The sequence below is a fragment of the Heterodontus francisci genome, chromosome 9, assembly GCF_036365525.1.
Source record: "Heterodontus francisci isolate sHetFra1 chromosome 9, sHetFra1.hap1, whole genome shotgun sequence".
Classification (NCBI taxonomy): domain Eukaryota; kingdom Metazoa; phylum Chordata; class Chondrichthyes; order Heterodontiformes; family Heterodontidae; genus Heterodontus; species Heterodontus francisci.
Window position 1 is genome coordinate 51915691 of NC_090379.1, and position 13291 is coordinate 51928981.

Consider the following 13291-nt stretch of genomic DNA (forward strand, 5'->3'; position numbering starts at 1 on the left):
CCTTCCCTCGACCAGATTTTGGCTTCCCTTAGACCAGACTGAAGCTGGTAAATTTTCTCCTCTTCTCCTCCCCCCCCCCCCCTTGGGTGATTGGTCTTAATAAGGATAGGAATTGGAGGGTGAAAGTTACTTCAGGGGCAGCCTGTTTTACACCCTGCTCAATTTTTTTTTCCAGCTTTATATCCACTGCTGAACCAACTTGTTAAATTTCTTCACGTGCGCACTTGCATAACATTATACAATGGAATAATTCTTGGTACTAGTGTGTAGTAACATATTGTGTAAATGATGACTTGTGAAGTACTATACATTGATACTATTAATGTCTCTTGTAAAAGCTGCCTCTGTTGTTTGCTTTTAGAATTCTGTTCCAAAACAAGGACAGAAATTGGGAAGAAATTGAGGCCAAAATAAATTCTGAAAATGAAGTGCCAATTCTCAAAACATCAAATAAGGTAATCTTACTAAAATGTAACTTTCTGTTTTTACTTTTGCTTGTGTATGTTTTAAGCTTATGCGCCACTTCAGAGTAATAGCTGAAGCAAGATCTTGGTCCATGTCAGTGTTGCAAGGCTCCATATTCTGGGTTCCAAACTCATTTTCTAATACGTTTGTTCCCTATTACTTTCTGCCTGTGCCTTCCTGCTCTTGTGAAGATGCTGACTTCTTGCTGTTATTTAATTGGTGCTGGCCACTTCAGATACATCACCCAAATGCTGTTCAATCATATGTCAGCTTAGATAGCCATTGTCAATGCTATTATAACTGAACTCTATTCTTTTCTCATCTGACATCTACCATCCTGTGCTCCATTTCCTTAGCCAGCACCCCTGCGTCCACCGTGGCTGAGATCAGCTAACTAAGCACAGAATGGTGATCAAACCTGTGGACTTTCTATTCTGTAGAATCCAGTTGCTTGCTGCTTAAATTAATTTACTATCGGGGGAGTTCCTAATGTTGCATAATAAAGGACTAGTGTATGTTAATTAAAATCAATAAAAATATCAGTGATTAATGGGCAGTTGCCTATTTTTAAAGAAAGCTGAGACAGAAGTAGCCATTTTTATACACTAGGATATAAATCTGCATATATATATATATATAAAAGGAATGGCAAAAATAGCTAAATATGGTAGAGAACATTACAGAAAAAGGGGTGAATATGCTACGTAAGTTAATTTAAACACAATTATTCATGAGCTGAGATTATGAAAAGATTGGTTAAAATGAACTATGTAAGTTTACATCTGCAGCTGTGACCGGGAGTTCCAAAGGTTGTGTTGCCTGCCCTGCGCTTGGGTTAAGGATATCTCCTCGCAGCTGGAGACGAGCTTGGAGTTGGATGGGGAGGATCCAATTGTCGTGATCCACGTAGGAACCAACGACATAGCTAGAACTAGGAATGATGCTTTGCTGAGAGAGTTTGAGGAGTTAGGGTCCAAATTAAAATGCAGAACCTCAAAAGTAATAATCTCTGGATTGTTACCTGAGTCACATGCCAATTGGCATAGGGTCAAGCAGATAAGAGAATTAAACGTATGGTTCAAAGAGTAGTGTGGGAAGAAGGGGTTTTGATTCACTGGGACACTGATATCAGTACTCAGGAAAGAGGGAGCTGTTGTGTTGGGATGGGCTGCACATAAACCGGGCTGGAATCAGGGTCCTGGTGAATCGTACAATTAGGGCTGTGGCGCGATAAGAAAAAGATTACGATTAACATGGGTCAGAAAACATTGGTGGGAGTAGTTTATTGGCCCCCTAACTGTAGTTATACAATCAGATAGAGCATTAAGCAAGAAATAATTGGAGCTTGGAACAAAGACACTAATATTGTGGGGGACCTCAGTCTTCATTTAGACTGGACAAATCACTTTGGTAAAGGTACTCTGGAAGATGAGTTTGTAGAATGCTTTCATGACCATTGCCTGGAATAACACATTGTGGAACCAACCAAGGATGAAGCTATTTTAGTTCTAGTATCGTGCAATGAAGCAGGGTTAATTAATGATCTAATAGTGTAAGGTTTTCTGGGAAATAGTGATCATAATGCAATTGAATTCCATATTAAGTTTGAAAGTGAATTACTCCAGTCCCAAACAACAGTCTTAAACTTAAACAAAGCCAGTTACATGTGTACAAGGAGAGAGCTGGCTGAGGTTGTTTGGATAAATAGACTAAAAGGAATGGCAATAAATTAACAGTGGGAAACATTTCAAGAATCAATTAAAAATGTTCGACAAAAATACATTCCATTAAAAAACAAAATCTCAACAAAAAGGATCCATCTGTGGCTTACCAGGGAAGTTAAGGATATTATTAGATCAAAAGAAGAGGATTATAGTGTTGCAAAAATAGCAGTAAGCCTGAGGATTGGGAGTGCTTTAGAAACCAGCAAAAGGTGACCAAAAACTGATTTTTAAAAAAGTAAAAAGTAAAATGAGAGTAAACGATCCAAGAATATAAAAACAGATTGTAAGAGCTTTTACAAGTATATATAAAAGAGGAGAGTAGCTAAAGTAAACATTGGGTCCTTAGAAGCAGAGACAGGAAAAATTATCATGGAGAATGAGGAAATGACAGGGACAGTGAACAAATATTTTGTCTGTCTTCACACTAGAAGGCACAAATTACATATCAAAAATAGACAGTAACCAAGGGACTAATAAGAGTGAGAAACTTAAGGTAATTAATATCAGCAGAGAAAAAGTATTGGAGAAACCTAAGGAACTAAAGGCCAACAAATCCCCAGGAGCTGATGGCCTACATCCTGGGGTTCTAAAAGAGGTAGCTATAGAGATAGTGCATGCGCTGGTTATGATTTTCCAAAATTCCCTAGCTTCTAGAACGGTCCCAGCAGATTGGAAGTAAACAAATGTAACACCGCTGTTCAAGAAAGGAGGAAGAGAAAACAGGGAACAAAAGCCACTTAGCCTGACATCAGTCATCAGGAAAATGCTGGAATCTCTTGTTAAGGAAGTCTTAATGTGCTTAAAAAATCATGATCAGACAAAGTCAATGTGTTTTCACGACAGGGAAATCGAGTTTGACAAATTTATTAGAATTTTTTGAGAATGTAACTAGTAGGGTAGCTAAAGGAGAACCAGTAGATATAGTATACTTGGATAAAGTGCCACACGGCGCATGGGACTGGTGGTAATATATTAGCATGGATAGTGGATTGGTTAATGGACAGCAAGCAAGTAGTAGGGATAAATGGGGCATTTTCAAGTTGGCAGGCTGTAACTAGTTGAGTGCTGCAAGGTAAAGGCCTGCTTAGGTCGGGAAAAAGAATCCAATCGATCCACAGCGGACCTGAGCCTGACCCAGCCCGAGTCCCTCCAATCTTGCCCTGAGCCCGACTCAACCCGACCCGAGCCCGACCTGGCCATCCCTTGACTTACCTTCCGACTCGGAACCTCCAGGAAGCTGCAGCGTGTGCGTGATGACATAGTGACGTCACTTGCTCACTGCGCAGACTCGAAGTTTCGTCCTGGAATCCCAGCTCAGGTAAGTTTTTATTTTTAATACTTACTGGCAGAGCACTTACCGTGTATGTCTGGCCCGACCTGGACTCAAGCCGGAAAGCCAGATCCGGAAGAGGGGCCCGACCCGACCTGAACCTGATTCATATCGTTGGGTCCCATCGGGTTCGGGTCGGTTAGCAGGCCTTTACTGCAAGGATCAGTGCTGGGGCCTCAGATTTTACCATGTGTATTAATGACTTAGATGAAGAGACAGAGAGTATTGAGTTTGCTGATGTTACAAAGCCAAGTGGGAATGTAAGCTGTGAAGAGGACACTGAGACTGCAATGAATTATAGATAGGCTAAGTGAGTGGGCAACAAGGTGGCAGAAGTAGAAGTGTGAGGTTATTCACTTTGGTAGTAAGAATAGAAAAGCAGAATTTTTTTTAAAGGCATGAAACTGGTAAATGTTGATGTTCAGAAGGACTTGGATGTACTTATGCAAGGAACATAGAAGTTAGCATGCAGATACAGCAAGCAATTAGGAAGGCAAATGGCACATTGGCCTTTATTGCAAGGGGATCGCAGTACAAGAATAAGATGCTTCGCTACAATTGTGCAGGACTTTGGTGAGGACACACCTGGAATACTGTGTGCAGTTTTGGACTCCATATCTAAGGAGGTGGTACAGCAAAGGTTCACCTAGATTGGTTCCTGGAATAAGAGGGTTTTCCTATGCTGGAAGACTGAGTAAATTGGGCCTATACTCTCTGGAGTTTTGGAGAATGAGAGGTGATCTCATTGAAACATATAAGATTCTGAAGGGGCTTAACAGGGTAGACACTGCGAGGTTGTTTCGCCTGGCTGGGGAATCTAGAACACAGGGGCACAGTTTCAGGATAATGGGTTGATCATTTAGGACTGAGATGAGGAGAAACATCTTCACTCAAAGGGTTGTGCATCTTTGGGATTCTGTATCCCAGAGGGCTGTGGGTAATCCATTGGCGAATATATTTAAGGCTAAAATAGATTTTTGGTCCCTCAAGGAATCAAGGAATATGGGCAGTAGGCAGGAAAGCGGAGTTGAGGCAGAAGATCAGCCATGATAATACTGAATGGTGGAACAGGCTGAAGAGGCCATATGGCCTACTCCTCCTATTTCTTATGTTCTTAAATGTTTACTCTGTTTCAGAATAATTGATTTGAGCAGACTCCACATTGGGTTCGGTTAATGTCACATTATTTATCTTACTCTTGTAATGTCATAATGTCAGCGTGTTACTTTCTTTAAAATAAATATTTTAAATATTCCTGAAGGTAGAAGAGTTAAGAAAAATATTGGAACTGTTTTATCACTGTCCATTGTACCGACATTGTTACATTGAATTATGAAACAGAAACTGGCCATTCAGCCCAACTAGTCTATGCAGTGTTTCTGCTCCATGTAGAATACTTGTCTCTCTGCTATATCCCCCTTAGTTTCCTTGATTATCCATGGATACAATCCATCTGGACCCATGGTTTTGTCCTCAAGAAAAGCCAGTGTGTCCAGTTTTTGATGAGGTAGCAGAGAAGGTTGCTGAGGGTAATGTAGTTGATGTGGTGTACATGGACTTCCAAAAGGCATTTGATAAAGTGCCACTTAGGCTTATCAGCAAAGCTGAAGCCTGTGGAATAAAAAAGAAAGTGGCAGCATGGAAACAAAGTTGGCTAAGTGACAGGAAACAGAAAGTGGTGGTGAACGGCTGTTTGACAGACTGGAGGAAGGCATATAGTGGGGTCCCCCAGGGGTCGGTTCTAAAACCATTGCTTTTCTTGATCTATATCAATGACTCAGACTTGGGTGTACTTGGCACAAACTCAAAATTTCCAAATGATCCAAAACTTGGAAGTATAGTGAACTAACTGAGGAGGATAGGGATAGGCTTCAAGAGGAGGACACAAAGAGGCTGCAAAGAGAGATAGATGGGTTAAATGAGTGGGCAACAAGGTGGCAGACTGAGCATAATGTGGGGAAGTATGAAGTTATTCACTTTGGTAATAAGAATAGAAAAGTAGAATATTTCTTAAAAGTCGTGGAAATTTTAAATGTTACTGTTCAGAGAGACTTGGGTGCACTTATACAAGGAGCACAGAAAGTTAATATGCAGGTTCCGCTTCCGCCAGGGCCATTCAGTTTCAGACCTCATTACAGCCTGAGTCCAAACATGGACAAAAGAGGTGAGGTCAGAGTGACTGCTCTTGACATCAAGCAGCATTTGACCCAGTGTGGCATCAAGGAGCCCTAGTAAAATTGAAGTCAATGGAAATCGGGGGAGAAACTCTCCCAATAGTTGGAGTCATACCTAACACAAAGGTAGCAGCTCGTGACTGAATGCAGCTCAAGACAGAGTGTGAGCTTGGGAATTTGGTAATTTGCTAAGTAAGGTGGGAATTTTAAGGGTTAATCTCTTTCTAAAAGCTAGTCAAATTTGCATTTAGCTACAATTTACTGTTTAAGTTTCTTTCAGTCTTAGTCAGGGATAAACCAGCTCCCTGCTGGAGAGGCAGCTACAGTTAATTAGGTATCTAGTTTGAACTGGTTTCTCTAGTGAGCAGTGTATGACTCACCTCTGTAGAATTTCAGCTAGTATAAATACAGGTGCTCTTGCTAATCATGCACAGTTAGCAGGCACAAAGGTAGCAGCTCGTGACTTGAGTGCAGCTTGAGACAGTATGGGAGCTTGGGAATTTGGTAAGTGTAGGAATTCAGTGCAGTGAGGAAGGAAGTACTGTTCTGACCTTTTACAAAAAAGGAGTGTCTGAGAAAGGGAGCTGGAGACTAGCAGTGAGACATGAGAGCTGAAGCCCAGAAACATAAATTTAAGTGAGCAGGTAGGCAAGTGGTTGGTGAGTTTTAAGTTTTTTTTCTCTCTAAACAGGGGCAGTAGTATAACTGGTACTGGGGAGATATAAGTATTGCATTAACTAGTTAAACCATTAGATATAATTACAGATAATTGTTGAGTGATATTTCTAAACCTAATTGTTAAATAAAAGACAGTAAAGATGGCAGGGAGGTGATGTGTAGCAGCTGTGGCATGTGGGAGCTGATGGACACCTGTGTGATCCACATCTGCAGTTAGTGTCTGCAACTTGAGAAACTTTGGCTCAGAGTTGATGAGCTGGAGTCGGAATGATGCATCAGGGAGGGGGAAAGTTACCTGGATACTTTTTTCCAGGAGGCACTCGCACCCCTTAGGCTAGGTACTTCTGATTTGTTCTGTGGTCAGGGACAGGAGGGTGTGACTGCAAGAGAGACAGGTATTGGAATCCAGCAGGTAGCACTGGAGAAGCCTCAGTCCTTGTAATTGTCCAACAGGTTTGATATTCTTGCAGCTTGCGTGGATGAGAGCAGGGACTGCAGGGAGGTTGAGCAAACTGACCATGGCACCATGGTGCAGGTGGGATTAGTGAAAAGGAATGTACGGTAGGGGACAGTATTGTTAGTGGGGATAGATATAGTTCTGTGCAGCTGAGGCCGTGATTCCTGAAAGTTGTGTTCCCTTCCCGGTACCAAGGTTAAGGACATCTCCTCGGGGCTGGAGTGGGAGGGGAAGGATCAAGTTGTTGTGATCCACGTGGATACCAACGACATAGGTAGCACTAAGAAAGAGGTTCTGCTTGGGGAGTATGAGCAGCTAGGGGCTAAATTAAAAAGCAGAACCACAAAGGTAATAATCGCTGGATTACTACCTGAGCCACAAACAAATTGACATTGAGTAAATCAGGTCAGAGAGCTGAATGCATAGCTCCAAGATTGGTGTGGGAGAAATGGGTTTCGACTCATGGAGCACTGGCACCAATACTGGGGAAGGAGGGAACTGTACAATTGGGACAGCCTTCACCTGAACCATGCTGGAACCAGTGTTCTGGCATTGTATAACTAGGGCAGTAGAGAGGACTTTAAACAAATTAGTTGGGGGTGGGGGGGGGGAAGGTTCACGTGAGGGGAGATTTGGAAAGTTAGAGAAAGGACAAGCAAACAGTGCAAGGTAATGATACGGGTTATGAGAATCAGTGTGACAGGAAGGGACAGAGCATACAAAGAAGGTCACCAGCAAATAAGGTCTGAGTAGGGAAAAATGGTAAGAAGACTAAATTAAAGGCTCTATATTTGAATGTTTGCAGCATTCATAAGATGGATGAATTGATATCACAAATAGAAATAAATCAGTACGATATGATAGCCATTACAGAGACATGGTTGCAAGATGACCAAGACTGGGACCTGAACATTCAAGGGTATTTGACATTTCAGAAGGACAGGAGGAAAAGAAAAGGAGGTGGAGTAGCTCGTTAATAAAAGATGAGATCAGTACAATAGTGAGAAATGATCTTGGTGCAGAAGATCAAGATGTAGAATCAGTTTGGGTAGAGATAAGAAATAGCAAAGGAAAGAAGTCACCAGTGGGAGTAGTTTATAGGCCTCCTAACAGTAGCTACAAAATAGGACGGAGTATACATCAAGAAATAAGGGGATTGCAAGAAAGGTAGGCAGTAGTCATGGGTGATTTTAATCTTCACATCGATTGAATAAATCAAATTGGCAAAGGTAGCCTGGAGGATGAGTTCATAGTGTATTTGGGACAGTTTCTCAGAACAATACATTCCAGGGACCAGGCTGTTTTGGACATGGTAATGTGTAATAAGGATTAATTGAAGACCTCAAAGTAAAGGATCCTCTAGACAAGATCATAACATGATAGAATTTCACATTCAGTTTGAGGGTGAGAAATGTTGGTTCATAACTAGTGTCTTAAATTTAAATAAAGTAAATTACAAGGGTATAATGGTTGTTGTCTAAAGTGGACTGGGAAAATAGGTTAAAAGGTAAGACGGTAGAGAAGCACTGGCAGACATTTAAGGAGCTATTTCATAATGCAAAAGAGTTATCTTCCATTTAGGAAGAAAGACTCTATCAGAAGGATGCACCATCCGTGACTAACTAAGGAAGTTAAGGATGGTATCAAATTGAAAGAAAAGACGTACAGTGCTGCAAAGACTAGTGGTTGGCCAGAGATTGGGAAAATTTTAGAAACCAGCAAAGGAAGGCTTTTTTTTAAAAAAAAAGGGAGAAATTGGATTATGGGAGAAAACTAGCAGGAAATATAAAAACAGGCAGTAAAAGTTTCTACAAATATATAAAAAGGAAAAGAGTAGCTCAAGCGAGCATTGGTCCCTTAGAAGGTGAGACTGGAGAATTAATAATGGGGAACGAGGGAATGGCAGAGGTTTTGAACAAGTATTTTGTATCCGTCTTCACAGTAGAAGACAGAAAAGGTATTCCAAGAATAGTAGAAAATCGGGGGGAGGGGTAAAATAGAGGACGAGCTTAAAACAATCACTATCACTACAGAAAAAGTAATAGAAATACTAATGTGACTAAAGGCTGACAAGTTCCCTGGACCTGATGGCCTGCGTACAATGATCTTAAAGGATACTGCAGAAATACTGGATTCATTGGTTGTCATCTTCCAAAATTGCCTAGATTCTGGAAAGGTCCCAGCGAATTGGAAAACTGCAAATGTAACACCTCTATTCAAAAAAAGGAGGAAGACAGAAAGCAGGAAACTATAGGCAAGTGAGCCTAATGTCTGTCGTTGGGAAAATAGGAACATAGGAGCAGGAGTAGGCCATTCGGCCCTTCGAGCCTGCAGCGCCATTCAGTAAGATCATGGCTGATCTGATTGTGGTCTCAACTTCTCTTTCTTGTGTGTCCTGCATAACCCCTCACTCTCTGGTCTAGCAAAAATCTATCTAACTCAGCCTTGAATAAATTCAATGATCCAGCCTCCACTTTTTTCTGAAAAAGAGAATTCCACAGACTAACGACCCTCTGAGAGAAAAAACATTCTTCTCATCTCCGTCTTAATTTTAAACTGAGTGCCCTAGTTGTAGTCTCCCCCACAAGAGGAAACAGCTTCCCAATATCCATCCTATCAAGTTCCCTCAGGATCTTGTATGTTTCAATAAGATCACCTCTCATTCTTCAAAACTCCAATGGGTAAAGGCCCAATCTGTTCAACCCTTCTTCGTAAGATAAGTCCTTCATTCCAGGAATGAATTAAGTGAACCTTCTCTGAACTACCTCTAATGCAATTATATCTTTTTTCAAATAAGGAAACCAAAACTCTACGCGGTACTCCAGATGTGGTATCACCAGGGCCCTGAACAGCTGCAGTAAAACTTCCCTACTTTTATGCTTGATTCCCCTTGCAATAAACACCAACATTCCATTTGCCTTCCTAATCACTTGTTGTACCTGCATACTAACTTTTTTAGATTCATGTACCAGGGCACCCAGATCCCTCTGTACCACCGAGTTCTGCAATCTCTTTCCATTTAAATAGTATACTGCTTTTCTATTCTTCCTGCCATAGTGGACAAGTTCACATTTTCTCACATTAAACTCTATCTGCCAAATTTTTGCACTATCGCTCAACCTAATTATATCTGTTTTTAGACTCTTTACCTCCCCTTGACAACGTACTTTCCTACCTATCTTGGTGTCATCGGCAAATTTAGCGACCATACATTCAGTCCCTTTTATCCAAGTCATTGATGTAGTAAATAGTTGAGGCCCCAGTGCTGATCCCTGTGGCATTCCGTTAGTTACAGCTTGCCAACCTTAAAAAAAGCCTATTTATCCCTACTCTCTGCTTCCTGTTAGCTAACCAGTCCTTTATCAATGCTAGTATGTTACCCCCTACACCATGCACTTCTTACTTTGTGTAGTAACCTTTGACGTGGCACCTTATCAAATGCCCTTTGGAAATCCAAATACACGACATCTACAGGTTGCCCTTTATCTGCCTTGCTTGTTACTTCATGGAGAGATACAGCACTGAAACAGGCCCTTCGGCGCACCGAGTCTGTGCCGACCAACAACCACCCATTTTTATACTAATTCTACATTAATCCCATATTCCCTACCACATCCCCACCATTCTCCTACCACCTACCTACACTAGGGGCAATTTACAATGGCCAATTTTACCTATCAACCTGCAAGTCTTTGGCTGTGGGAGGAATCCGGAGCACCGGCGGAAACCCATGCAGACACAGGGAGAACTTGCAAACTCCGCACAGGCAGTACCCAGAATCGAACCCGGGTCACTGGAGCTGTGAGGCTGCGATGCTAACCACTGCGCCCCTGTGCCGCCCAAGAACTCTTAATAAATTCGCTAAACACCAATTTCCCTTTCACAAAACCATGTTGACTCTGCTTGATCCCATTATGATTTTCTTAGTATCCTGCTTTAACCTCCTTAATAATGGATTCTAGCAATTTCCCTATGACCGATGTTAGGCTAACTGGCCTTTAGTTTCCTGCTTTCTGTCTCCCTCCTTTCTTGAATAAAGGTGTTGTTGCATTTGCAATTTTCCAATCCATGGGACCCTTCCAGAATCTAAGGAATTTTGGAAGATTACAACCAGTAATCTACAAACTACTATCTCTGAAACCATTTCTTTTAAGATCCCAGGATGCAAGCCATCAGGTCCTAGGGACTTGTCAGTCTTTAAATCGAATAGTTTTCCCAGTACCTTTTCCCTGGTGATGGTGATTGTTTTAAGTTACTCCCTTTTGCCTCTTGATTTTCTAAGTATCTTTGGGAAGTTTTCTAAGTCTTCTACAGTGAGGACAGACACAAAATATCTGTACCACCATTTCCTTGTTTTCCATTATTAATTCCCCAGACACACACTCTAGAACACTAGCACTCGCTTTAGTTACTCTTTTTCTTTTAAATACTTACTATCTGTTTTTATATTTCTAGCCAGCTTTCTTTCATACTCTAATTTCTCCCTCTTTATTATCTTTTTAGTCATCTGTTGCTACCTGGTTTCTCAGTTCACTTTAGCCAACTCTGCCTTCATACCCTTATAATTACCTTTATTTAGGATTAAAACACTAGTCTTAGACCCACACTTCTCACCTTCAAACTGAACGTGAAAGCCTAGAGGCTCCTTTACTATGAGTGTATTGATTAACCCTGTATCATTGCACATTACCAGGTCTAGGATAGCCTTCTGCCTAGTTAGCACGAGAATGTACTGCTCTAAGAAATTGTCCTGAATACACTCTATGAACTCATGTTCCAGGCTACCTTTGCCAATCTGATTCGCCCAATCTACATATAGATTAACATCACCTATGATTATTGCAGTACCTTTCTTACACGCCCCATTTATTTATTCCTCTATACTCTGTCCGACAATGTAACTACTGTTAGGGGGCTTATAAACTACTTCCACAAGTGACCTCTTAACTTTCCTATTTCTTATTTCTACCCAAACCGATTCTACATCTTGCTCTTTCGAGCTAAGGTCATCTCTCACCTGTGCTAAAGTCATCCTTGCTAGAATCAATTAGTAAAGAGGTAGCAGCAGGACATCTAGAAAATCACAGTACAATCAGGCACAGTCAACATCATTTTGTGAAAGGGAAATCGTGTTTGACAAACCTATTAGAGTTCTTTGAGGATGTTACAAGCAGGGTGGATAAAGGGGCACCGGTAGATGTAATGTATTTGGATTTCCAAAAGATAAGGTGCCACAAAAGTGAGAACTCATGATGTTGGGGGTAATATATTAGCATGGATAGAGGACTGGCAAACTAACAGGAAACAAAGTCAGGAGAAATGGGTCATTTTCAGGATGGAAAACTAACTAACTAGTGGAGTGACACAGGTATCAATGCTGGGGCCTCAATTATTTACAATCTATATTAATGAATTGAATGAAGGGGCCGACTGTATTGTAGCCAAATTTGCTGACAATATGGAGACAGGTAGGAAATCAAGTTGTGAGGAGGATACAAAGATATAGATAGGTTGAGTGAGCAGGCAAAAATTTGGCAAATGGAGTATAATATGGGAAAATGTGAGGTTATCCACTTTGGCAGGAAGAATAGAAAAGCAGAATATTATTTAAATGGAGGGAGACTGCGGAATTCTGTGGTATATTCTGGGTGTCTTTGTACATGAATCACAAAAGGTCAGCATGCAGGTACAGCAAGTAATTAGGAAGGCAAATGGAATGTTGGCCTTTATTGCAAGGGGGCTGGAGTATAAAAGTAGGGAAGTATTGCTGCAGCTGTACAGGGCATTGGTGAGATCGCAGCTAGAGTACTGTGTACAGTTTTGGTCACTTATTTAAGGAGGGATATACTTGCATTGGAAGCAGTTCAGAGAAGGATGCACTAGGCTGATTCCTGGGATGAACGGTTTGTCTTATGAGGAAAAGTTGAGCAGGTTGGACCTATACTCTTTGGAGTTTAGAAGATTGAGAGTTGATCTTATTGGAACGTATAAGATTCTGAGGGTGCTTGACAGGGTAGATGCTGAGAGGATGTTTCCCCTCATAGAGGAATCTAGGACTAGGGGATACTGTTTCAAATTAAGGGGTCTCTCATTTAAGACGGAGATGAGGAATTTCTTCTCTGAGGATCATTAGTATTTGAAATTCTCTTCTGCAGCAAGCAGTGGAGGCTGTGTCATTGAATATATTTAAGGTTGAGTTGGATAGATTTTTTGATTGACAAGAGAGTCAAGGGTTATGGGGGTTCAGGCAGGAAAGTGGAGTTAAGGCCGCAATTTGATCAGCCATGATCTCATTGAATGGCGGAGCAGGCTCCCAGGGGCCAAGATGGTTGTAATTGTTGGAGGCCCGGGTCATCTCAGCCCCTGGACATTGTTGCAGGAGTTTCTCCTCCCATCTTCAGCTACTTCATCAATGACTTTCCCTCCATCTTAAGGTCGGAAGTGGGAATGTTTGCTGATCAGT

At 41.4% G+C, this 13291-nt stretch overlaps 1 protein-coding gene across 3 annotated transcripts in view; it reads left to right on the forward strand.

Moving 5' to 3' along the window:
* LOC137373752 (centrosomal protein of 170 kDa protein B-like) overlaps positions 1-13291 on the forward strand; it is a 127897-nt gene that overhangs the window by 113352 nt on the left and 1254 nt on the right. For all 3 annotated transcript variants that reach the window (XM_068039054.1, XM_068039053.1, XM_068039055.1), the window contains one exon: positions 362-455. In XM_068039054.1, coding sequence (XP_067895155.1) covers positions 362-455 — 94 coding nt within the window. The remainder of the gene's footprint in view (positions 1-361; positions 456-13291) is intronic.